General features: G+C 41.3%; 1 protein-coding gene across 1 annotated transcript; it reads left to right on the top strand.

Moving 5' to 3' along the window:
- Positions 1-1,316: 1,316 nt before the first annotated feature.
- RAD50 (RAD50 double strand break repair protein) lies at positions 1,317-25,029 on the top strand. The gene is made up of 26 exons (XM_064458275.1): positions 1,317-1,393; positions 2,404-2,608; positions 3,095-3,178; positions 3,421-3,572; positions 4,187-4,372; positions 4,517-4,721; positions 5,194-5,322; positions 6,075-6,240; positions 7,114-7,307; positions 7,894-8,100; positions 8,988-9,170; positions 9,376-9,533; positions 10,428-10,603; positions 11,288-11,525; positions 12,914-13,103; positions 14,045-14,171; positions 14,403-14,596; positions 14,903-15,013; positions 15,593-15,685; positions 15,766-15,879; positions 16,692-16,819; positions 17,642-17,866; positions 21,059-21,144; positions 21,582-21,724; positions 24,063-24,196; positions 24,548-25,029. Exons 2-26 carry the CDS (start codon positions 2,480-2,482, stop codon positions 24,732-24,734), a joined length of 3,939 nt encoding a protein of 1,312 aa, XP_064314345.1. The 5' UTR covers positions 1,317-1,393; positions 2,404-2,479; the 3' UTR covers positions 24,735-25,029.
- Positions 25,030-26,939: the final 1,910 nt, after the last annotated feature.

Raw genomic sequence — 26,939 nt, 5'->3', positions numbered from 1 at the left:
GAAGGGACCTTTAGAGGCCACCCAGTCCAACCCCCCTGCAGGGAGCAGGGACATCTCCAACCAGATCAGGTCACTCAGAGCCCCGTCCAGCCTGACCTGGGATGTTTCCAGGGATGGGGCATCTCCCACCTCTCTGGGCAACCTGGGCCAGGGTTTTGCCACTCTCACAGTAAAAAATTTTTCCTTACATCCAGTCTAAATCTGCCCCGCTTTGGTTTAAAACCATCACCCCTTGTCCTGTCACAACAGGCCTTGCTAAAGAGGTCACCCCCATCCTTCCTACAGCCCCCTTTAAGCACTGGGAGGCCGCAATAAGGTCTCCCCGCAGCCTTCTCTTCCCCAGGCTGAACAACCCCAGCTCTCCCAGCCCGGCCTCGCAGCAGAGGGGCTCCAGCCCTCGGAGCATTTCTGTGCCCCCTCTGGCCCCGCTCCAACAGCCCCGTGTCTGTCCCGTGCTGAGGAGCCCCGAGCTGGAGGCAGCGCTGCGGGGGGGTCTCACAGAGCGGGGCAGAGGGGCAGGACCCCCTCCCTTGCCCGGCTGCCCGCGCTGCTGGGGATGCAGCCCAGGGCACGGCTGGCTTTCTGGGCTGTGAGTGTACATTGTTGGCTCATGTCCAGCTTTTCAAGCCCAGCACCCCCAACACCTCCTCGGCCTGCTCTCCATCCCTCCATCCCCCAGTCTGTACAGATACCACGTACCAGTACTTAAGGGGAGCTACAAAGAAGATGGAGACCCCCTTTTTACACGGAGTCCAATGGAGAGGACAAGGGGGATGGACACAAGTTGCTCTTGGGGAGATTCTGATGGGACACGAGAGGGAGATTTTTCACAGCGAGGACAGTCACCATTGGAATAATCTCCCCAAGGAAGGGGTTGGCTCGGCCACGTTGGACACCTTCAGGAGTCGGCTGGACAGGGTGCTGGGCCATCTTGTCCAGACTGTGCTCTTCCCAGAAAGGTTGGACCAGATGGTCCCTGAGGTCCCTTCCAACCTGGGATCCTGGGATTCTGTGACAGGGGGATTGCCCTGACCCAGATGCAGGACCCTGCTCTTGGCCTTGTTGAACCTCATGAGGGTCTCCCAGGCCCACCTCTCCAGCTTGTCTGGGTCTCTGTGGATGACATCCCGTCCTTCTGGCGGGTCAGCTGCCCCGCTCGGGAGAGGGGCCGGGGGGATGAGCTGGAGGGGGCGTCCCCATCATTGCCCCCCCACCCCCTCGCCCCTCACGGCCTGGGGAGGAAGAGCGGGCGGGACCCCGGGGTAGGGACGCGGCCGGGCTCAGCGAGGGGGCGGTAGCGAGGCGAGGCCGGGCGGGGCCCGCCATTGCCGGGGCGGGGCGGCGGCGGCCGCGGTGGCTGCCGGGGCGCGCGGGACGGCGGCGGCGAGCGGAGGTGACCGGGCTGGGGGAGCGGGGCGGCGGCGGCGGGCTCGGGGGGCTGCGGCGGCGGCGGGGGGCAGGGGAAGGGCCGCCTCCGCTGCGGCGCTGCCGCCATCGCCTCTCCCTGGAAAATGTCCACCCCCGCTGCAGCGCGGGGCTCCGGGCTGGAAACTCCCGCTGCCCACCTCGCCCCCGGCAGGGGGGTTTCTGCAGGAAATGCCCTTTCCCGCCCGGTGGCACCACCGCTGCCGCCTGCCTCCGACCGCAGCGCTGGCCTGGCAAGGCCGAGCCTCGCTGGGCCGAGCCTCGCTGGGCCTCCCCGGGGGTGCCGGGGGAGGGCCCTGAGGGGAGCGTGGGAGCAACGCTCTTTCGGCCGTAGAAAACACAGCTGAAACACTCCTGTATGTGGGCTTGAAATAGATGTTTTTACCGTGGGTCGATACTCCTTAGGGTAGGAGTCGCCTCCATCAGTTCCCCCGCACAGGGGCAGCTCCCACCCGCGCACAGACCGGCCCGTGGGCCCTCTGGCCTACGAAGGCTTCCCCCTTTTTCCCCTCACCCCCCTCATGTCAGGACTAAGGTAATGCCGGGTGTCCCGCACAAATTGGAATCCGGCCCTGTGAGAAACGAGGGGCGGCAGGAGCGAAGCTCCCACGATGTTGGGTATCGCGGTCCAAGAGTGGATTTTTAAAAGGGGAAAAATACTGGTGCCTGTGCTGTGTTCGGGGCGTTCCGAAAGCACGTGTGTGCGTTTTTGTGATGTGGAATAAAGTGCGTTTTTCATATACTTCAAGGATTATTTTTGGCCGTTGCTTTTGATTTAATGATAAATAGTATGGCAGTTCTCCTAGCTTGGAGCGGATTAGCTTCGCCACTTAAATGGGAGTTTTGCCTTCGTATGTTCTCTTCCCTGAGCCACAACTGAAGAGCCTTAGCCATGTTTTTACAGGTGTTCATAATATTTTGTGCTTGTATAGGTGTGTTGTCTGCTTTCGGTGATATGCTGTGATTTTTGCCTTCTAGGTTTTTCCGAAGCTTTATTTTACAGGGTTTATAACGCTTACACGTCTTAGTTCGGAAGAGAAGAAGTTCTGCTGAAATGTCGAAAATTGAGAAGATGAGTATTCTTGGAGTGAGGAGTTTTGGGGTAGAGGATAAAGACAAACAAATTATCAGTTTCTTTAGTCCGTTAACTATTTTGGTGGGACCAAACGGCGCAGGAAAAACGGTAAGACTTACTATATATTTGGTTTTCACAGAATGCCAGGTTGGAAGGGACCTCAGGGATCATCTAGTCCAACCTTTCTAGGAAAAGCACAGTCTAGACAAGATGGCCCAGCACCCTGTCCAAAGCTCTGAAAGGCCTCAAAACATGAATAATGATCTCTACAGGAAAGTAGTAATAATATTGCAAAAATCTTTCTGTTTACTATAAATATCGTGGTGTTTAGCATCATTAAAGATCTGCCTTCGTGCCTGGATTTTGCAGAGCACCGCTTGGCATCTTTCCGAGGAAATTGATCCGGATTCTGATTAAAACCAATTTTGCAAAGTACCATATTCTCATGATACCCAAAAAAGAAAATGTTATTTCTCTCACCTCGCATTTTTATAGATATTCATAGATATTTGGGCTGTTACTGCAGTTTTGCCTGTGATCCCTCGTTTACTCTAAATTTCCATTATAATTATTATCTTCTTTCTGTTTTCTTAGACTATCATTGAATGTCTTAAATATATATCCACCGGAGATTTTCCTCCTGGCACCAAAGGAAACTCATTTGTTCACGACCCAAAGGTAAAAGTCATAGTGACTAGATTTTGTGTGTGTTTACTCCTAAGTCAAATACTTCACTGCACTCAATGTTGTGATGAAAACAGGGATGCTCAAGTTCTAGGCAGACGTGAGCTGACTGTATTGTTTCAGGAAGAACAAAGAGCTGGGAGAGATTAGAATGTTCGCACAGCTGGGAAGGCATGTATTCACTTGGTTATTGAGAATAATTTCCCTTATTCAGGTTTTTTTTGTTTTTACTAAAGGTTGCCAATGAAACAGATGTTAGAGCTCAGATTCGATTACAGTTTCGGGATGTAAACGGAGAGCTTGTAGCTGTCCAGCGATCCATGGTCTGTACCCAGAAAGGCAAGAAAACAGAATTTAAAACACTTGAAGGTGTCATTACTAGAACAAAGTAAGTTGTTTTTCTTAGTTTGGCATGAAGATTGGTTTGGGTTTTGTATATTTTCATGGATAAGTCAAGAGAGAACTTCAGAATGTATTGCCTGAGGTAGCTACCAGTGCTCTTATATTAAAGCGATTCAGTTTCATCACTTTATTAGTTGATTCAAGTATCCTGCAACTGATATGTACAACTTTAATAACTACTTATATCTGTTAACTTGCACCTATTTGAAAATTGAATTAATAGTGATACGGTTTGAAAGTAGCATTGTGGGGAGTATGGAGGCTTCACTTCCTTTAGCACCACTTTCAGTTTTGGATCGTGTTGGCCCATGGTTAACTCTGATCTCCACTACTTAAGACAGTGCGTTCACTTCATTCAAGATCGTGTTTGCTCCCTCTGGTGGTTCTGCATAGTTTTAAAATGTGTAATAGTCTTGACTACAAATACTGATAGTGTTAAATGCATGTGTTGGATGTGGTGAGTATATGCTTAAAAATTGTTACTTGTTAAGTTTTTGGATCGGTGCGTTACAATGAGATTACACTGTTATAAATGCGGTTTACTTTTGAAAGAATTTGCTGGTAACTTCTTTGGGGATTTTCTTTATCTGCGCTACGTAGGCATGGCGAGAAGGTCAGTCTGAGCTCCAAGTGTGCAGAAATTGATCGAGAGATGATCAGCGCCCTTGGCGTTTCCAAAGCGGTGATTAACAATGTCATTTTCTGCCACCAAGAAGAATCCAACTGGCCATTAAGTGAAGGGAAGGCCCTGAAACAAAAATTTGATGAGATCTTCTCAGCAACAAGGTTTTTCTCTTTACTGTAATTAAATAAAAACTAAGAAATGTCTTCTCTAATAATGTAGGTGTTAATGAAAATGTCTAAGGCATTGTTTCATGCATCAGGGTCGCTATATTGCCAATAGGATCTGAAATTTTGGTTTTTTTAAAGGTATATTAAAGCGCTCGAAACTCTCCGTCAAGTACGACTGAAACAGAGCTGCAAAGTGAAAGAGTGTCAGACAGAACTGAAATACCTAAAACAGAATAAAGAAAAGGCACAGGAAATCCAGGATCGTCTTAGCAATAGAGAGGCTCAACTGGCTGCTTCTAAGGAGAACGTAAAATCTATTGAGAGTCAGCTTGATCCTCTGAAGGTAGTTTGCATGACAGATATGTTAAGACTTTAATACAAAACAATACATAAGTACTAAAGAACATGGAAAAATGTGGAAGCTGGATTGATTTCTTGATTAAAATCTTACACATTTATGTTGTGTACACGTTATGTCATCCTTTGCTCTGAAGCAGGATCAAGCATCCCTCAGCAAGCCTGGCCAGATGCTGGGCTAATCTGGAAACAGCTATTGGAGGCTTAAGAGCATAGCTTGTGAAATTCTTGTAGCGGGATTGGGGGTTTGTAGCTTAATTTAAAATCTCTCTCTCTCAAATTTAGCTCGTAAATATTATAAACTATAACTAAACTAAAACTTAAAACCCCCTGTTTTTTAAAAATACTTTCTAAAAGCTGAAGCTTTTACACTTGGACTACTCTATCGTATAGAACAATTGATTATGGGATTCATAAGCTGGTGAGACATTTTACTTACAGCATTCTTTCCTTTGCAGACTTCTCTGGAAGCAGTTGAACAGAATCTCGTAAAAGTGATGAGGCTAGACAACGATGTAAAAGCCCTGGAGAGCAGGAGGAGGCAGATGGAGAAAGATAATCAGGATTTGCAACAAAAGATGGAAAAGGTTGCCCTTTAAATTCCATGCTGCCATCTTTTCTGCTGAAGAATCAGTCTGTCTTTTGCTACCCAGTGAACTAAGTATATATTATCCATCAGATGTCAGTGAAGAACATTTTCATAGCCCATGTTGCTCGGTTGATATTATCAGATATTGCAAATATGGCTCAATAAGGCTGTATTAGTTTCTGTGTAATTTGGGTTAAATTGCTTTTTGTAACTTTTCCGTCCACCGTCAACGAGCTTGCTGGGAAGGCAAATGCTGACAAAAGTTTTCATAAAAGTGATAATTAACAGTGCCCTGCGGTGTGTCACTTGAAAATATTTGCCTCTCACTGTATGTTGACAATGGCCAGCCCTTGTTTTGACCAGTGCGGGATGGCTCCCGAAGTTAATATTCTTCATCTCCCTGGAGATTTGCTATTTCTCTTTCTTAAAATAAGAAACTATTGTCTTCTGTCTCCTGTTGTGATTGTGACAAGGCATTTAAAGCTATTCTGAAAAATGGAAAGAAATTCCATAGTGGTAAAAATCTACATTCATTTGTTTTATCAGCCTAAGAAAAATAGATTTTCCAGATCTTCTTGTAGCATATTTAATTTTTATTATCTCTGTGTCTTAATATAGAAATTCTGTGTGAGAGGTGTTTATGCCTTACTTCTTGAATTCTGTTACGGTAGAAAGTATAGTTTTTAAAAACATCATTAATTGGCTTACAAATTTAGCAAAAAAGCTAACTTTATTGTATTTGGTGTACAGGTTTTTCAAGGAACAGATGAACAGCTAAGGGATAGATACCAGAACCACCAGAGAACAGTGAAAGAGAAGGAGAAGAGATTGTCAGACTGTAAGCGTGAATTAGATAGAGCCACTAAGGAATGCCAGAGGTTTAACAGTGAGAAATCAGAACTGCTGATTGAACGAGGTATTTTAGACTTCATCTACAACCTTCTATTTCTTTTTAAATGTAAATAAGATCTGAAATGGAACTACTGGTAAGAACTGAAGGGGTTTGAACTGAACGAGACCCCTAAAATGTGTGTGAGTTTGGGGTCAGCTGCACAGTACGGCATGAGACCCTCACAGGTGGACAGGCCTTAGCGTTATAGTCCTGGAGCTTCTAACATGCACTTCTTGGAGCTATAATTACAAGATGTAGTACCTTTGTCCTTAAATGGACCAATCTTTATAAAAATATTCCAAATAGATAATCTATGGTGGCATAGATCAGTGTCAGCCTAGCAGTTTACAACACAGTTGTTTTCACTGTCTGAGCTTGTACTTCCTTTAGGTGGTGAAAATGCCTGCTAACCAGATGCGATTGTATAAGTGTGTTTTAACCAAGAAAACCATGAAAGCTGACTGCTTGGCATGCTCAGTGTCTCAGGTGGGGGCTGGGGACCAGTCAGAGGGCTTTAGGAGAATATTCTTTCATATTGCCTGAATTCTCCTTTAGATGGACTATGGGAATTTCAGAAAAGCTGTAGTAGTTGAGACACAGAGTATACACTTACATAAAATACGTTTGGACTTTGTTTGCTTATATTTACCAGAATAATATTTTTAGCGTTTTAAGAGGCTTTCTTTTAAATTCCTGATTTATCGAATTAATAAAAATTTAGTTACCTGAAATAGCAATCTCTCAAGCTAAAGCTTGTTTTTACTCTGGAGCTTTTCGTGTTGTTTAAAGATACATCCATTTAAAAGACATTAAGGAGATAGCTGCAATGGGCTTTGAATCCTAAATGTATCTCCTGCCTCGGTTTTTGAGCGTTTGTCACATTTTCTTTTTGTGAAGGTCGTCTTCAGCTGCAAGCAGATTGTCACCGACAGCACATCGCAACGAGGGATTCTTTAATTCAGTCTCTGGCAGCGCAGCTGGAATTAGATGGTTTTGAGCGGGCACCTTTTAACGAAAGGCACATTACCAGTTTTCACAGGTTGTTGAAGGAGAGGCAGGAAAGAGATACAGAAGCTGCAAATAATTTGATGGTGAGAATGTTATTGTTTTAGTGGTGTGGTTAGTATTGGTTATTAGTGTGTTATTGGTGCATACGTGTCTTCGTGGTGCTGGGAGGAAGAGGAAGAATTTGGGGGGGGGGAAAACTGAAGCCATTTTTTTTCTTCTAGAATTCTTTATTACGGGTTGCCTAAATCTTTCCATGGAAATTAGTTTTGGAACTAAGAGAGAGTGGTCGTCAAGTGATCTGAACTGCCGAACCTACTGAACGGGCAGTTCTTCAGATAGGTTTTTCTCAGCAGCCCTCTTATGCAGGTGGATCACTGAGAAGCTAAAACACCTGAGGAAGAATTACAGTGGGCAACTGGTTTAAAAATAAGCAACTTCTTGTTCAAGTCATCTTCAAAGTGGAGTTGCTCTCACAGACACTACTGGTATGATGCAGATGTGTTTTCCTATCAAAATTTCTGCTGAAATGTTTGGCAAGTTCTGGTTATCGAACTATTTCAATGTTTTGTATTACAGTGGTGAACATTTGCAAGCTAGTGTGAAGAAGTGTTCATAAATGTTGTTTTCCGATGGAAAAAAAGTAAGTATATTATTGCTGACTTCTTTCAGAGAGAATTTGCGCAAAAAGAAGCGATGAAACAAAAACAGATAGATGACATAAGAGATAAGAAAACTGGATTAGAAAGAACCATTGAGCTGCAATCAGACAAGCAAAATAAGAAACAAGTTGAGCTGAAGAATGTAAAATATGAATTGCAGCAGTTGGAGGGGTTTTCGGACAGAATTCTGGAGTTGGATCAAGAGATTGCCAAGACAGTAAGTTAATGTAACTGAAAAATTTGTAGGAGTTTGAAGTAAAAACTTTTGCCTTTATCATGAAGAAAAAAACCCAAAACCTCCTTGATGTTTACTGCATCTGCTGCATTTTTGCCCTTTTAATACCCTCCCTATGCTTTCTCTGTTTAGACGGTGCGCCCTTTGGGCTGGGGGCTGTTCACTGCCTTGCTTTTTGTACAGCGCGTGCATAGAACATACTGCTTCTGCTTGGCGACTTGGAAATAGGGCAATAGCCACAGCTGGCGGTGTCATGAGATTAGTCAGCCTTAAATTACTGGGCCAGAAAAATATGACCTAAAATGCTATGCTACCTACATTTTTCCAGATAATTTGTCTGTGAGATGGGCTAGTTGGTTGTAAGCGTTTTATCCGATGAAGTATGATAAATTTACAAGCATTTTTTGTCCCAGTTCAACAGCTGGCTATGTCTTTGTAGCCAAATATTTTATGTTGGTGAGTGGTGTATCATTTCGGTGTTTGACAGTGTTTCTTCTATCCTCTTCACTAGGATAATTCCAAGTTTTATATATAGAAGATGCTAAAATACAGAGAATCAAATTTAAATATGAGTGAGCTTCCTGAAGTTAAATCATGTGGTCATGGCTTACGGTTAAAGCATGAGCGCCTTGGGGCAGTACTACATTTCAGAACAATGCATCCAGTATCTGCTCTGCTTCCCCTGCCAACATTGGGAACTGCCTTTGTCCCTTTTCATGTATTCTTTACAAATCTTTTAAGTGTCATTCCTGTAACAGCTAATAATATTGCTGCTGGGCAGCCTGAGAGCCGCCTTCTGTTTCCTTTACTTAGAACTTCATCGGTTAGTGTAATTATTGAAGGCTTCTGGGCTTTTGTGTTTTGTTTAGGAACATGAGCTGGAGAAGGCTGAGAGGAACAGCAACATAGAAACACTGGATCTGGAAGTACAAACTCTGCAAAATGAGAAGATAAACCTGGACAAAGCTCTTAGGAAGTTGGATCAAGAGATGGAACAGCTGAATCTACATACCATGACAATTACGCAGCTGGAGATGCTGAAGAAAGACAAAGTAATTTTTCAGTCATCATCTCATAAGAGAGGGACATGAAATTTATCCGGTCCCTTCAAGATTTGTGTATTTGTGTTGTGTTTATCAATAGTCATATGTAAAACTTCTGCCTGACTTCATAGAAGCCGTTAACTTTATGAACACATCAAGGGGCATAAACTTGAAGATATGAAAAAAACTAATTTAAAATGCTTCATCTCCCCAGGCAGACAAAGAAGAGCAGATTAGAAAAGTAAAATCCAGGCATTCTGATGAACTGACATCACTGTTGGGATACTTTCCGAATAAAAGCCAACTTGAAGACTGGCTTCATGCTAAAAACAGGAAGATTAATCAGACAAGGGATAATCTTGCTGCCCTTAAGTAGGTATTAATTAAATTGATTATGTCTCCATAAGGATTTGTGTAATTACGAATTTAAGTGTAGGAAAGTTTAATATGCTTAACACACTTGTTACTTTAATTCATTATTGTTTATTTAGGTATCTGCAAAATGAAAGAAAGCATCCTGCAGAACTTTTGTAATGTATAGCTGACGTAGTTTGTGCTGGTTAATAAAATCATGACATTTATAGTATGTCAAAGGCAGCTCTAAAAGCAGATAGCAAAATATCATTGTGGAACATCCTTCATTGTCTATACTAATCCCAGCTGAATGAATGTGCTTGGGGGCTTCTGCCTTTCCCGTAAGTCACAGAATGGTCAGTGACTGTATCGCAAGTTCCTGTGTGATGACCTGTTCCTGATTTCCTTTGGTTATATAAAACAGTTTGTTAGAAGGAGTAGGTAACATCAGCACAGTATGCAGTGACACACATTAAACTTCCACAAAACAACCCCCCCCGCCAAGATTTTAAGTATAAGAATATTGCATCGTTCAGAAGTACGGGACATGAGTAGAAGGATGCTAACATTCTTTGCTTAAGAGGTTCAATAATATCTCATAAGCAATAGTCGCTGTAGGGGGAAAAAAATGATATTATTTTGTGAAGTTTTGTATGGCTTTGTTATTAGAAATGAGTTTCTCATGAGTAAGCGTCTAGAAAACACAAGGGAATTACAGGGAAACAGTTTATGCTGTACTGAGATTAATGAAAGGTTGACGCCTTAGATTTCCTGAAGAATCATTGGAGAAGAACTGCTGAACCGCTCTGTAATATCAACTTCAGATTAACTTCCTGTCTTTTTGCTTAAACAGTTTGAAATCTTCATTATTTTTTTTTTTGTAATAAAAGAGAGTATGCATTGATGTTTCAGCAAACGACTGGCATCGGCAGAATATCTTAGAACTTATGCCTGCGACGAGCTAAGAAAAAAAGAAGCGCAACTGTCCCTTCATGAAGCAAAACTTCTTGATGTTTGTGGAAGCCAAGACTTTGACAGTGATCTGAACAAACTTCAAGATGAAATTGAAAAAAGTTCAAAACAGCGAGGTAAATATGTCTACAGCTCTACTTTTTTCCCTAAAGCTTGTTTTAAATGTAAGCTGCAGGTATTGAGACAGTCTGTTGCTTGTGCAGGACAGTCGGCACAGAAACTGACTTAAGGGAGATGAATCTTATTATTTTTTTAAAACAAATTTTCCTTATCTTTACTACCATTTCTGTTTTACACTTAAGCAGGATCAGCTGTTTTAATTCTTCCCGTTAATTCTCTCATTATGTGTAAATGAAGTACCTGCTTTGGCTTACTGTGTACGTAGATCACAACCTGCTCAAAGCTAAGGACATGCCTCCTGGATCTGCCAGGGGTGAAGACAAGTACAGAACCAGCCGCCTGCTGTGGGTTTGACCTTTAAGGCCTACTACTAACTGAAAGAAAGTAATTTCTGAAGGAAGTACTCACTTCCACTGTCAATTACAGAGGCATGAGCATGGTTTGATAAAAGAGAATAGTTCAGGTTGGCGAGGACTTCGGGAGGTGATCTGGGGCAACCTGCTGAAAGCAAGGGCAGCACTGAATTCAGACCAGGTCGCTTAGGGCCATTTCAGTCTCCTGTCCTTGTGATTTTGTGGGTTCTGATTTTGTCTCGTTTATAGTAAACGCACATCTGCTTCAGATCTGATTATGCACGATTTATGTTTTTACATCAAGTCTTCTGTTTCTTTCTAAACCAGCTGTGCTTGCTGGAGCCACTGCAGTTTATTCACAGTTCATCACACAACTGACAGAGGAGAACCAGCCATGTTGTCCAGTTTGTCAAAGAGTTTTTCCGACAGAGGCCGAACTGCAAGATGTAATTAGTGATCTGCAGTCTAAACTGCGTCTTGCTCCAGACAAGCTGAAGTCAACAGAGTCTGAGCTTAAAAGAAAAGAGAAAAAACGTGATGAAATGATGAGTCTTAAACCACTTCGGTAACGTACTTGAGCCATGTTGTTGCAAGCTGTTTCCTTTCAAATGCTTGGGTTGGGATTATTAAGAATTATGTAGGTGTCAGGGAAGCTTTATTTTAGGGCTAGTTAATTCATTACAAAAATCTCGCTGAGATAAATATTTTGCTAGTGTTTTTTTCTCTGCTCATTCGGACTTCAAACTGTTTTATATTTTTGGTATTTCCAGTCCTTTGAGGCTTCTCCTGATAGCGAGGCAGAAAAAGTGGTTATGTACTTACTTTTCTACCAGTTATTTACAGTGAACAGGCACAGTTCCCCTCCTTGTTATTTATCCTTGTAATTTAAAATGGACAGGCTGGTTTTGTTGCTAATGAAATGGTTTCACACCACGTCACCTTAAATATGTTTCTAAAAAATGCTGAAATGGAAGTTTGTCTGACAGAATGGGAACTGAACGTATATTAAACACTCTTTAATAATAGCTTGATTTATATCTCCTTTAACAATAGTTTTTGTTGCTGGCAGTTTTGTATGAATTACGATGTTCTAGAAAGACATCTCTGGATTTTTTTTTAGTGGATTCCTGATGCCATTTATGTTTCCTTGAGGTTCAGTTATGTGCAGTTCTTCATTTGGGAATGCCTCTCTGTTTCTGGTGCTGATAACCCATATTAGATTGGATTGAATTTATTCGCTTTAGTTATTTAAAAAAACTTTTAATGTTATTATTTTGAACTTGCAAGGTAATACAAAGTGTAGGTAATATCAAGAAATTCAGACAAGGTGCCCACAGTATTCTCCAATCTCCAGGCTGCATTTGTCTGTATTTTTAAAGCTATGAAAATACTGGACAGGCTGTTTTGTTGCTGCTTCCCTTCTCTCTTCCTGTTGCCTCTCTCCAAAACATGATCAAATAACACTGGCCCTGAAGAGTTTTTGTCAGTGTCATGTTTTTTTTTTTTTCCTTAGCATATGAACAGTATCTAAAGTAAGAGTATGCAGGTTTCCTGCCTGTAGGTGAAGAGGCTCTAGTCTAAGAAATTTGCAGACTATTGTTCTGAGAGAATTTGGAGAATATATGTTAGAGGGTAAACCTTTCCTTCGCAAGAGGGCACTCTTGTGCAGTGGATTTAGACCCTCTCATGAGCACTTGCTGTAATTAATTTAAAAACCAAAAAAGACTTTCTTTGCTTGTTTCACTTCACCTGTCTAAAGTGAGGGTTGTATTACCTTAGCTGGGTATATAACACAAGCTCAATCAAACATGGGCAAGGTTAAGGGGATACCATTTTGGCTAAATTTAGTCTTCCCCTACTAAATCGTATCACAGATTTTGTGATCCTGAATGTCTCAAATTTACGCTGCTGCTTTTGACAAAGGAAATTTTATGGATTTGTATTTTATTTAAGGCGAACTGTCGTTGAACTCCAAGATAGGGACATACCAGACCTGAGGAACAAGATACAGAATGCAAACAGGGAACTAACAGGCCTGAAGGGTGAGATAGAAGAACAGGAGTCACTCTTGCAGACAGCTTTGTCTGAGGAGGAAGGTGCCAAGGCACATTTACAGGATATAACGCTAATGGAAAGGTACCAGGTATGCTTTTTGTGATTTCTTTTAACATATATAAAATGATACTTGCTAGCATCTAAATATGTAGGTATTCAATAATATGACAAACCTTTGAGGTCTTAAGACTCTTCAAGCAAAGAAAAAATACTTTAAAGGACAGCATAACATAGGTAATCTTGGTACTAATAAAAGTTTTATGTAATGATTTTTGCTTTTGAGGACCATAGCGTCCCTTGAGTTCTGATTCAATTCAGTGCTATGCTAACTGGGAAAAGAGGTGTAATCCAGAACTTGAGCACAAACGCAAGTACACCAAAGTGTTTTTCAGTCCTCATAGTCAGGCTTCTGTCATTACCATTCAGCGTGTTCTCAGCACCTACAATACGTGCTTTCTGGAATCTTGTCACACAGGTTTCCTTGTCCTGGGCCGAGAATCTCTCGCCTTGTTCTGAATATACGGTAAAGGGAAATTGGTATCCTGTATTAGTTCTTATTCTGATGCAGGAGATTGGTTTGAACAGCCTTCATGCCTTTATTACCAACGCAAAATCTTTGCTTGACTGAGAACCATGAGAGGGACAGTTACGTAGAGAACCTGGGGCCAGGCAAAGGACTGAGAGTGTCTCACGGGTGGGAGGTGGCAGCAGCTCCTGAGGCTCCAACAGTTCCGTTGTCACAGAGACAGGTAGCACATGTAACTGCTCTGAGGTAGCCTGGGGATGTCAAAAGCCCATCCATCCATACTGACTGATTTCCTCTCACAGTCAGGGATTCAGATTTCCAGCAGCCTGTGGGCTGACACAACCTTACTGCTAATGATGTGATGTTGCTTCAGCAGAGGAGATAATTTTGAGGGTGTGGAGTCAGGTGTGCCTCAAGCCCCAAGCTTGTTCTTGTGTGCCAGAGATAAAAAACCACGTTAAACACTAATACAATAATAACGGTGCTTTTCCTTATTCTTTCAGACTGATATTAGGGATGTTGAACGGAAAATTGCTCAGCAGGAGGCTAAGCTGCTAGGAGTCGATTTAAGTAGAACTGTTCTACAAGTAAGCCAAGAAAAACAAGGGAAAAAACACTTGTGGGATACAGGTAGGTCATACAAAACTGGTATTTCATTTTAATATTGAAAATAATGCTCTAAACTTGCTGCCACTAAAAAATTAAACTTTAGCCTACTTATTTTGCGTTCTGAAATAACTATTCTAATAGTTTGTGTTGGGTTTTGGGGTCATATTGGCTTAATTTAGAGTTAAGTTTTCATAAGGAAGACAATAAATGTTTTTAATAACAGGTGGACTCTGTGTTTTTTTTCACATACAGTTACTGGTAAAATTGAGTTAAATCAAAAACTCAAGCAAGACCAGCAAAATCAGATCCAGCAGCTAAAGAGTACAATTAATGAGCTTAAAGCAGAGAAACTTCAGATTTCCAGCAGCATGCAGCGGCGGCAGCAGCTGGAGGAACAAACAGTGGAATTAACCACTGAGGTTCAGTCCTTATGCAGAGAAATCAAGGTAGGAAATACTCTTAATTATTTAACCCTTAGCTTTGTTGTCCTGGGAAAGAGATAATAATCTTGTTATATTTAACATTGTCTGCGATCCCAGCAAATAAGATGAATTTTTAAATGTTTGTCTTGCGCTGCTATTGCATATCTCTGGGAATTTCCAGAACTTTGTTAATCCCTGTTCTCGCATCTATTTTACGACACACATTTAAAAAAAAAGGAAGTGACCACGTGACTTTTTTTACCACTTGACAAATTGTTGATCTTTAACAGAATGGGAAAATAAAAAGGACTTTCTCCAACTACTTTTCAGGAAGCAAAAGAACAGGTATTTCCTTTGAATGCAACTTTAGAAAAACTGCAGCAGGAGAAGGAGGATCTAATAAATAAAAGGGCTGCAAGCAATAAAGAAACACAAGAGAAGGTTTGTTTGCTTTTGGCGTAGCTGGGAGGTGGGATTAGATACTGGTTTTCAGGCATGGATGGAAGCTGTGGTAATGAGTTTGCATTTAGGAATGCTTTAAATTGGTGGAAATTTCAGGGAAGAAAATGAACATAACCAAGTCAGGAGATGAACTCGGTTGTAATTAAACCTTGGTAGTCTTGTCAGAAGGCTGATAGGGACATTTGGCAATATTTAGTGACCAATGGTATTAAAAGCCCTTCCTAATAGATCTAAGGTGATAATAGATAATAAATAATAGATGATAATAGATAAGCAAGGGTGACTGTAACCAGTCCTTGCCAAGAGGCAAACGTGCTTTGCGCAGGTGAAGTGGCCCTCTTGGGTAAGCACGAATGAGTGACGTACCATTTGGTGTGGAAAAGATTGTCGTGGTAATAAGGAGCACCTGGGTTTCAAAAGTCAAAGGCTTTATTAGTAAATTAAAGGGAGTTATGACTGTGCTGAGACAATAGTATTATCCAGCATCTAATCTTTGATACAGAGTGTACCTGTTCTTGGACGTAAGACTGCATTTCATGTGAAATCTTTCCCCTGCAGATAAATGGCATAAAAGAGAAAGTTAAAGATATAAGCAAGTACATGAAAGAAATTGACAACTATATTCAAGAAGGAAAAGAAGAGTATAAAAAGGTAACCTAAAAACCGGTTGGTAATAAGTTGACATTAAAAGCAGTTTTGTGATTGAATTGTATACTGTTTTATTTCTTTAGCAAAAGGAGTCTGAACTTGAAGATGTGAATTCTCAGTTAGCTGCCTGTGAGAAACAGAAGGAAATTATAAGTAAAGAGATGGAAACGATTCGACAAGATATCGACACTCAAAAGGTAGATGCCTTGTTTTACAGTAAAGTATATTTTGCATAGTTGAATTAATTTCTGCTTTTGGTTTAAGTCTGCCAAGGTCTGTTGTGGTGCAAAGTTTGTCTCTTCCTGATTTGCTTAATCACTTGTTAGTCAGAATAGCTGCTAGACATGCATTAGGCTCAAAAAAGTCTTGAGACTTGTATATGCAAAAGTAGATGCATTTTAGAAAACTTCTACCTCTGTCATTTTGTGGTATTTCCAAAAAGGGTAAGTCTGTGGGGATAATAGCCAGCATTTTCAAAAGTATCTTTGGGTGGAGAATACCTGCCTTCTGAAGTAAGACTGCAGTAAGGTGTTTGTAACTGCAGGTACCAGAAGTTGCTGGTTACTCCAGATTTTGACATGTCCTTCCAACTCTTGTGTATATATTTCAAATACTGTTTACATTCTTTATAGGAAAGATGTCTTTCCCCCTTCCGCCCCACCACTTACTGTCTAACTTGTAGAACTGAGATGGGGGACTTTGTTAAATCTCATCCTAAATTACTTGCCCTGTTTGAAACATTGATTAATACTTGCCCACAGGATCGCTCTTGTGTTCGCCTGTGATGATAAATACTGTATTATTTCAGTTTGAAATATGAAATAATACTGCTGGTTTCCATCATACCCTATTTCTCGCACAAGATAAGCTCTCACTGTGATTATTTTCATTGTTGTAAATTATTTTGTGCTTGCAGCATGTTTTATTAGAGTTGTGTGGAACTCATGCTTTGTAATTCAGTATATTGACTCTCAAACTTTATACAACTTCTTGCTTTCTGTGGAGACAGATACAGGAAAGGTGGCTAGAGGATAATCTCACTTTGAGGAAACGGAATGAAGAACTAAAAGAAGTTGAAGACAACATAAAACAGCTTGTGAAGGAGATGGGAGAGATGAAAGTCCCACAGATGAAAAAGTAAGCATCTTCAAAACAGAACGGCGTGTTTTACAGAAGAATTCACTGAGTATCTGAACGTCGTATTCACTGTGTTGTAGTGTTTCCTGGTCCACCTTTCTCCCCATTCATGTAGACCACTTCCTCCCTCAAACTCCTGTTTGCATGATATCCCCGTGACGACAACTTAAATGACTCAGTGAAATTATAGTGCTTCTAGCTAGAAATACATATATGGGTACATGTGCATATACCTGTTCCAGTCTAATCCTTTGGGGTTTTTTAGTGGTTTCCATGGTTAAATCCACATTTTAAAAATAATTTATGTCTCTGGTTAAGCATATTTAGTTTTCATTTTCAGTCTGCTCGCTTAGGTCTGAGCAGCAAATTTTATATTTATTTCAGTAGTTTAATATTAATTGCTTAAATAAGAAACGTTTTTGAAAAGGAATTGGCCCTATGCTGGTTCTTATGTGTGAACCATTTATTTAGCTTTCTAGAGGTTACCCAATTAATTCGCCTTATTTTGCTCAGTATCCTAATTTAATTCCACCTATGATGTTAATTATTTTTTGTGTTTTACATATGGCACTTCAGCGATCAAACTTGATAACTTGCTTCTCCCACTCAGAATAGTGATTTGAGTATGTTCTTAACAAACTTAGAAATATACTTCTTTTAATAATGTCATAATATCAGTGATGTTGGTACTAAAATTATAACTGTTACGGACTTTATAGATACCAGATAATGAGCTATTGTCTAACGTAAACTCAGAACCCTGATTAAAAAATCATTAAACACTAAATACAAAAGACTCATATTTCAATTATGGTTTCACAGTGAACGAAAACATTTAGAGGAGAAAATAGAATCTCTGAAAAGAAACCATCATGTTGCCCTTGGCCGACAACATGGATTCGAGGAAGAGATTGTTCGGCTTAAAAAGGAGCTTCGAGAGTCGCAATTCAAAGATGCAGAGGAGAAATACAGGGAGATGATGATTATTATGAGAACAACAGAGCTGGCGAACAAAGACCTGGACCTTTATTATAAGGCTCTTGATAAGTAAGTATTGTCATATGAGGGCAATTCTGAGACGTTTTAGGCTTTATTACTATTGGTAATCTTGATGCAAAAGCAGCTTTCAGTTTCAGACTTCCTGAGGTAACTTAGAGATAGTAAATTGATATCATTCTTTGAGATATATAATTATTTCTCTTTATAAAATCAGACATTTAAATATTAATATAACAAGATGCAACTTTTTAAGTTAATTAAAATACACTACCAATGGCACAGGATTGGTAGGATGTAGGAAATCTGTAAGTTAATGCATATAATGTACATACAGTTAATGCGTTGATGGTAATAATTGCATTTTAATAGTCATAGATATGTCCAGTGGTCATTATAATTTTATCCCCAATTCTCTGTAGGATCCTTTTTGAGTTATGGTTGTACGTGTTAGGACTCATATTCACAATGCAACGATTCAAGCTGAGAGATAATAGAGTCATAGAATCATATTAAGGTTGGAAAAGGCCTCCAGGATCATCAAGTCCAACTGCCAACCCAACACCCCCAGGCCTCCTAAACCATGCCCTGAAGTGCCACCTCTACATATTTGTTGAACCCCACCAGGGATGGTGACTCCCCCACCTCTCTGGGCAGTGTGTTCCGGTGCCAGCACGTCACCCACCTGTGCCTTCTGTGCTGAATTCTTGGCGTGAAATAATGTTTTGCTGTTTTGGCTGTGGTGGTTAGAGGATGTCCAGACAATAAACACATTCAACTTTGTTTTTCATATGAAATAATGTGGAAGAGGCAGTGGAGCTGCAGGCTGTTCCTCTGACCCTATTCCTCTGTAGCTATTATTTTCTCCCCCCAGTTGAAGGCATTTTTAGGAAGTGTTTGTAAATGTGTCTCCCACAGTTGCTGATGGTTTTCCTTTCTTCCTGTAATTTTGATTTGGGGTGGTTGGGTTTTTTTGAGGGGAAGTATTACAGGATATGCAGTGGGAGAATGTGTTTCTTAAGTGTGTCTCCCATGTTCTCTCAAAATACAAAAAATCCACAGTACGAGTTTAGGGAAGGTGAAATCAGTGTTTAAATCCTTCATTATTAACCCAGGTCTGTCTTGCACGGTCTCTCATACTACCCCCATTTCTATAGCAGTACGTTCTAGCATCTTCTGGTCGTATCTTAACATAAATAACATACGCCAGGTAGATTTCTGGTTCCCCATGATCATCATCTCAGGTAAACAATTGTGTTTTCATTGAAGAACATTACCATGTAGAGGTGGTTTTTTCCCCTTTTCGAGTGTGGGTGGTTTTGTGTTTATTTTAGAGAAGGCAAGATCAAAAGAAGCGTATCTTGCATTTGATGGAAAGCGTAGTCGACTTTGTGATTGATTCTGCTTCCTCTGGAAGCTTGTTTTCTAGTCTTGGACTGACAGGGCAAAAACAGCGTCTCAAAATTTGTAAACAAATACAAAGTAAAACATACAGCTCCCTAAAAACCCTTTATGTACAATTATATTGATGTATTGCAATGGATTGCAATGAGGTATTGCCGCTTCGTGGACAGCGAAGGACCTTGGAATCAGTGCATATGTTTCAGGAAATACGAAACTGGTGCTCCGTGACAGAAAGATCAATTTAATATTAGGAACAAAAAAAAAAAAAGAAACAAACATTTTGGCCACTGTGTAAATTCAAAAAACACCCATGTCTTGAATATAATATTGAATTTTGGTCACCTGTATTAAGAAGGGTCTAGTAGTGCTGGGGAAAGGAGCGTGGAAGAGCAGCAATGCGGCTGAGGGTACAGCGTCGTGGTCAAGAAGAGAAACTAAAGAGATGAGAACTTTCCAAATAGAGAAGACAGGTCTTGATGGTTATTAAACACAGTCTAGAGCAACCCTGTTTTAAGCAATTTTAATGATAAAATAAATATGTTTCAATATTAGAACGTAAGCTAATCCAGAATTTATTTTGTGAAGATCTAAAATTGTTCGGAGCACGTATAATGCCCTCCTTTCAGCTTAAATGGCAATGCACTCCAAGAATTACCCTTTTAGAATTCAGAATCTTTTTGTATGGTATCAAATCATCTATTGTTTCTATTTAAGGCAAAACAGGAAATCAGTCTTGTAATTTCAAGAAAAATAGATAAGCATCACTTATTGGTAATCATCTGAAAAATCAGTGAGACGAAATGTTAGCTCTAATGGCCAGAGATTGAAAGCTGTATCTGTAGCTGCGAAAAGCAACGTTTTGGGTGTTCTGTGCTATCAGTTGATCTTTATTGACAATATTTAGAGGTTTTTGATAAATATTGATGAGAATGCATTCTTTGGTTTAATTAAGTAAATAGCTGAAAACACTTCCTTCTCTCTTCAGACTTAACAAATCCTGTTAGAGTCGATACTTCGTTATTGCCCGGAAGAGGTGGATATAATTCCTGTAAGAGGGGAAATAGGAAATGTGTATGTAAAAGTCCATTTCAGAAGTATATTTTATTTCCACCTTACTTTTTTGAAAGAAGACATTGGCATAAATTGAGCAGGATTTTTTTTCATTACAGAGCACTTTTTATTTAAAAAGCCAGGGTAGAAATGTAGCTTGAATGCTTTCATAAGGAATCATCTATTATGGAACTGAAGTCAGGTTGATATATTAACCAGGGAAATTAAATTGAAAATTATTAATTACATCCTATGTTACTCTTGCGGGTGAAAAGTAGCTCTAGTCAGAACGCCTGTTTGGGTCATTAGAAATTATATTCTCAATACAGAATTCTCTGCTCGGAGGAAACTTCACGGGCTCTTCTTCTGAGACCCAGTTCTTTGCTCTGGTGGGGAACTGTGCCAATGAGTAACACTGCTGTTGCTTGACAGGACTTAACATCAGATTCGTCTTCTTGGTGTGAAAATAAACCTCACACACAAATTATAAATCTCTTAAAAGATCAGGTAAACTTGCTCTGTCGAGTGGCTGACTGCAGATCTTTTTGTCTTCGTTACTTTTCCACATCTTGAGACTGAGCTGTTTGTGAAAGTAGAATTATTTACACAATTAAGTGTGTTTAATCTTTAGATACTCACGCCTTCAAAATGAACTAGCACTTACTATGTTTTTAGTAAAAGTATTGAGGGAACAGAAAGAGAGCTGCTGCCATCCTTAAAGCTCCTGTAGGCCATAGCGGTCCATGGTTGCACCTACAACAATTTGCACTTTTTGTTGTTGTTCTTTAGAGCAATAATGACATTTCATAGCATGAAGATGGAAGAAATCAACAAAATAATTCGTGACCTTTGGCGAAGCACCTACAGAGGGCAGGGTATGTCATTTTTTGTAGTTTTCCATATACGTATCCCTCTGATATTGAGCACTGCATTCTGGGAAGCGTTTGTCCAGAATATTGAAAGTGCAGGATCTGAAAATAGTTGGCACCATTCTGAAGTTACATCTGTTGGTCACCACTATAACCTCCTTTATTACACATCATGTAGTTAGTTACAGGATAAATAGAGGTAATTTTCCTCTTTCTGTGTTTTCCGAGGTTACTGTTTCCTTGGGTCAGGGGAACTGCATGAGTTCATTCTTTCAATTTTGGAAAAATTGATTTCATGATTTCAAAGATGTATCTATTAGTGGGAGTTCTGAAGAGAATTTTTTGATGGTTACTGCATATTATACCCCTCAGCTCTGTTTAATCCTATGATACTTTTAAAGATTTTTTTTATAATGTAAAAACTCTCTCCTTCCCATTTTCAGATATTGAATATATAGAAATTCGTTCCGATGCAGATGAGAATGTCTCAGCCTCTGACAAAAGAAGAAGCTACAATTATAGAGTAGTAATGATAAAGGGAGACACAGCACTGGATATGCGAGGAAGATGCAGTGCTGGGCAAAAGGTAATAGCATTTTATTTTTAGTACGCAGTAAATAGGAGGCTGAAAACTGACTCAGGTGAATGCAAAAGAGTAACGTGTTCTGAAGTGACCCTGAAGAGCAGGCGACTCCAGCTCTACAGTTCTGTACAGCTTCCCTTCACTGTGTGGATTTCGCTGGCAGCATGCAGCGCATGATTCTGAACCCTGTTTTGGAGCTCCAAAATCCATTGCTTCAGCTGGGGACTGGTCTGAGTCCCTGCAGCAGCAAAGGGTTCAATTTCCCCTCTCTCCTCAAGTTCAAACCCTCCCAGTCTCTTGCTGGTTACCACTAACATTCCCATAGCTTTAGGTCTGTTGACTTGCTCCCATATTTTTTCCTTCCTGAGGGCTTAGCCCTTGGTTTTCTTTTCACAACTGTGTCTAAGTATGATAAGACCTCTTTTTCTCCAAGTTATGCTACTCTCCCCTACTGCTGAATATAACCTTGCAGCTCTTGGCACGGTATGATATTTGGTGACATACTTTCAGGCATTGCGTTTCATTCTGTCCCATCCATGTCAGCAATTAGCGCTGCAGTCTGGCCGTTCAGCTGGCTCTGTACTTCGATAACGCACACTGGCCAAGTGGCCTGGTACCACACCTGCCTCGGCAGTACCAGTGGTCAGAGGTTCATCGTAGTTTACCACACCTCTTTAACATGCTGGGGCTGGAGAGGTGTTGTTTCCACTTCTCTGTTACGTTATGACAGAGCATCTAAAATATTCTGCAGCAAAAGAACCAACTTTGTTCATCTGCCTCCAAAATCACCATCTGTACTGAATTTTTTGTATTTTAAAGAGCTGAGGTATGGAGGGAAAAAAACATAATACTTGTAGCCATTTGGCACTTGGCATATTGGTTATGCAGCTTGGGCGACCAAAGCTACCCTAGAGCATTACAGCAGGAAACTCTGCTTGTTCCTTAGATGAACGCTTTCCACTAGGACAAGCGATCACCCTAAAGGCAGAGATGGTAGAAAAGGACAAAAATGCAGCCAGGGCTGCTCGTATTTCTTCCCTGCTGGAACACTTTCTGCCCATCCTTTGTGTCTGCTGCACTGTAAACAGAAGACCTGGGTGGCTCTCCCCAACGTGGAAGGCTCTGTATGCAAGGTGCCAGGACAGCCTAGCCCGAGGACACTGCAGCCTTGTGGGAGATACATTCTCCTTCCTCTTCTGCAGTGGGAGCTGGAGCTTTCAGCTCTGCAGTAGCTGAAAGGGCTATGATGGCAACAGATTTAGGTGTCTCTGATGTTGAGGAAGAATTGTCATTATCCGAAGTAACAAACTGCCTACTTCCTTGCCTCCAGAGTAGCGATTCCCACTCTGTTGCTTACTCCAGCGGAGTTTCATTGGCAGCCAGGCCTTTTCCACAACCAGATGGTAGGACAGTAGTAGAAAATGAAATCAAGGAATGGAAAAAAATGATACACAAGATTAAGTGCATACAGCAATAGAATCACGAAAGGATATTTCTTACGAAGATGAATACTGTATTGTTGCTTGAATATGAAAAACACTGTCATATTACTTCCCACCTGAGTGTAGATGTGTGCTTGGTTTTGAAAATTCCATACTAATTTTGGGGGAAATCCAAATCTTATAAAACAGCAGTATAGGCAAAAAATGTGTCCTCTCCTGAAGTCGTCTAGGACATTACGTTACAGTCCTATGTAAATGAGAGTGAAACTTGTTCACAGTTTCTTAACTTATATTCTGAGAATTCTTTGATCGTGAACTGTGATGCCAGCAGTCGTGATAATTGGAAAGTATTTTTGGCAGCACAGTTTCCATCAAGTGTTCTGTCATTTTTCACTAGTTCAGGAGATAGAATAGTAGTATGATCAGGCATGTTAGTACAAACCTAACATGTAAGGTGGTAAATCCTACTGTCTTCAGTTTTAGTACGTAGTCAGGAGTTCGGTAGCTCAAACTTAGTGATACACATACCGATTTCCACCATCCCTGTTGCAGCAGGGTGGCGCTTGAACAGAGTACAGGGGTGATGCAGATGGCAAGGTTGTAGCGTCTTTACCTCGATTGGAATCCTTGCTTCCAATAGCTCCTGAATTTTGAGTATTGGACTTCTGTGGTATTTTTTCCAACGGTACTTTGTGGAATGGATCTTTCGATTCAAACTTGAAGTTTTAATGTTGTTTTTTGGTAACTAATGAGTTATTTTCATATTGTGAATATCAGCACATCGTTACGTAAACTTTAGCCATGGTTGGTAACAGCATTAAAAATAGCACGTCACATGTAGTTCCTCTATAAACACTTCAAAGAGTGAGATTTTGGTGTTCGTTTTTTTTTTTCCTTAGGTGCTTGCTTCTCTTATTATTCGTCTTGCTCTAGCAGAAACATTCTGTCTCAACTGTGGCATATTGGCACTAGACGAGCCTACCACCAATCTTGATCGTGAAAACATAGAGTCTCTTGCACTCGCCCTGGTGGAGTAAGTGATCTCTTCTTGTGAAGCTTAGAGATGGATATTTTTCAAATGCTAATAGTATTTGGCAGAAGTGAATTATATTATAAGCTGGCATATCTTTGTTGGCATCTGCAAATACAAATGCAGAGCAGTAGTTGAGATTCCCTATCCTTTATCTGGAAGAGAAAAAGTATTTCTTAAATAATTTGGGATTTTTATATGTGGATAAAAAGACCTGCTGATCTGCATTAGATTGCTTGTCACTTCATGTCATTCGTTATCAATAGTTAAATATTTTTGTACTGTGTATTTACAAATTCTATAATACGAGAATGTGATTTAGATAAACATACACTAAATAACATCTCTTTGTAGGATAATAAAAAGCCGCTCACAACAGCGTAACTTTCAGCTTCTGGTGATAACTCATGACGAAGATTTTGTTGAACTTCTGGGCCGTTCTGAATACGTGGAAACGTTCTACAGGATAAAGAAGAACATTGACCAGTGCTCTGAGATCATGAAATGCAGCGTCAGCTCCCTAGGCTCATACGTTCATTAGAATTTCAAGTAATTACATACTATAGACTGGCTTCGCTGCTTGACTTGGCAGAGCTCAAATGAAACCATCTGAAAATATAGTCCCTTCAGATCATATGCTACTGAAGATTTGTAACAATTTTAGCTAGAATGTGAAACTCTTAGACTTTTAAACTTCATATCTTTCTACATATTTCTGTGCCTGGGTTTAAGAATCACCCTGATTTGGAAGAATTTAAATGAACACAACACAGTTAACTTTTAGATGTATCTTTCGCTTTTAAAAGTGAAAATAAAGTTGTGATGTTCTTTGTGTACGTCCTGGTGGGGAGATACAGAGGCAGATTCTTTGGGAAAGCTGCAGCTCTGGCGATAGAAGCGGGCTTGCTCTCCATCGCTACGTTATGGCAACTTCAGGGTTGATTTGTATCTCTCTAGTCAGGGCGTGTTCATAGCTACCCACCTAGGCTCCGTGAAATTCAGAAGACTCAAAGAGAACTTCTGCTACTTTCTCTACAAGGTAACGTTACTCTGACTGTTCAAAGACAGAATAGAATCTCCACAAAGCGTAACAGCTTTCTTTAGAATAAAGGAAACTCCCATCTCTAAATGAATGAATGAGTGAAAGGGTGACAGAAGCATATTTTTAACCATATTTAACCTTGCCTAGTGTGATTTGCCTCTGCTGCTTTAAGATGATGGCATTTACGAGAGTTATGTCATATTTTGATTCACCATGAGATATGATCGGGTTCTATGAAAATGATACAGAAATGCCTTAGCGAGTTAATATGTGTGGATGCTGAGCTTCACCTGCACCGCCCAGAGTTCTTCCCAAAGCTCTTTTTCCTTGGCATAGCAACACCCAGTGGCCCTGCAGAACGCAGGCCAAGGGGAAGCTACCGCTCAGAATGATGGCAGAAAGCCAACAGCGATGGCACGCTTCAAAATGCAAAGGACCTGATCATCACAAGTCCTGAGATTTCAGATGAGCCTCTCAAGCCATGCAAGCCCCGAGGGATGCGATGCAATGCCTGGGTCTCTGTTTCTTTGTAACCAAGTAAGGGGGCACCTCTTCTACCTTGAACTCTGGGTACTGGGTGCAAGTCCACAAGCAGAAAGTCAGCTTACAACTCTTTAAATCCTTGCAGACAGCAGTGATCAGCTGAACCTCCTAAGCAGCATATGACCAAAGCTCGATTTCACTGGAATAATCTTTAAACCACTGTGGAAGAGAAAGTTAATCTCTGTAACATCAGGATGTTTGGCAAATACGGGAATGAGCCCGAGAACGTTGCATACCACCTTCTTCCTGCTCCAGGATGTGGGAAACCCTTTGTTTCTCAGGGATAGAATTATCTAATCATTAAAGTTGGAAAAGACCTCTAGGATCGTCAAGTCCAACCATCAACCCAGCACCACCATGTCTCCAAAACCACGCCCTGAAGGGCCACGTCTACATGTTGTTTGAACCCTGCCAGGGATGGTGCCTCCCCCACCTCTCTGGGCAGCCTGTGCCAGGGCCTGACCGCTCTGGCAGTGAAGAAATTTTTACTAATATCCAACCTAAACCTCCCCTGATGCCGCTTGAGGCTATTTCCTATAGAATCAGTGACTGAATGAGTGAAGGATGAAGAGGCGTTCCCGAAGCGGGTGAGGACGGGGTAGGGGCGCGGGCAGAGCCGCCCGGCGCAGGCAGGGCCCGGGGCTGGTTAAGTACCACGGACAGAGGCAGCCCCGGGACGCGCCGGTGGCCTTCGCCCGAGGGGCCGGCGAAGCGTGGCCCTGCCTGCCCCGGCGGCCGTGCCCTGGCTCCTTCCCGGTCCTGCTGAGCCCCTCGCCTCAAACCATCCCGCTCCCGACACCGCTGGAGGCGACATCTGCACCAAAAAAGACAAAACCCAACAGTACCCTGGGTGCGATTCTTCATCTCGACGTTCTTCAGCCTTCCACGTGGCCAGGGAGGTAAGCGGACTTGGCAGTAGCTGCCTGAAAGGGTAGTGCCAGAAACTGAGCCCATGAACTAAGGATTATTTCCACCTGAATTTTCTGAAACTGCAAGTCACTAGAGTCGGGGTGGCCCTAGTCATCGGGAAACCGCTCAAAGATAAGCTAATTAATGGGACTTCCTAGCAATTACGCTCTTTCACCAATCCCCTGAAAAAGCAACTAACACCAAACTGGGGGGAAGGAAGAGAAGGCGAAGGAAAATGCTACTAACATGCAT

The sequence above is a fragment of the Phalacrocorax carbo genome, chromosome 8 (genome assembly GCF_963921805.1).
Source record: "Phalacrocorax carbo chromosome 8, bPhaCar2.1, whole genome shotgun sequence".
NCBI lineage: Eukaryota > Metazoa > Chordata > Aves > Suliformes > Phalacrocoracidae > Phalacrocorax > Phalacrocorax carbo.
The sequence above is the reverse complement of the archived record's forward strand: the minus strand, read 5'-3'. Positions and strand labels throughout refer to the sequence as shown.

Bases quoted from the DNA above. Each gene is read 5' to 3' on its own strand.
- RAD50 (XM_064458275.1), top strand. From the start codon at position 2,480: ATGTCGAAAATTGAGAAGATGAGTATTCTTGGAGTGAGGAGTTTTGGG. The intron at 4,373-4,516 runs GTTTTTCTCTTT...GTTTTTTTAAAG, and splicing joins GAGATCTTCTCAGCAACAAG to GTATATTAAAGCGCTCGAAA. The intron at 24,197-24,547 runs GTAAGTGATCTC...ATCTCTTTGTAG, and splicing joins CTTGCACTCGCCCTGGTGGA to GATAATAAAAAGCCGCTCAC.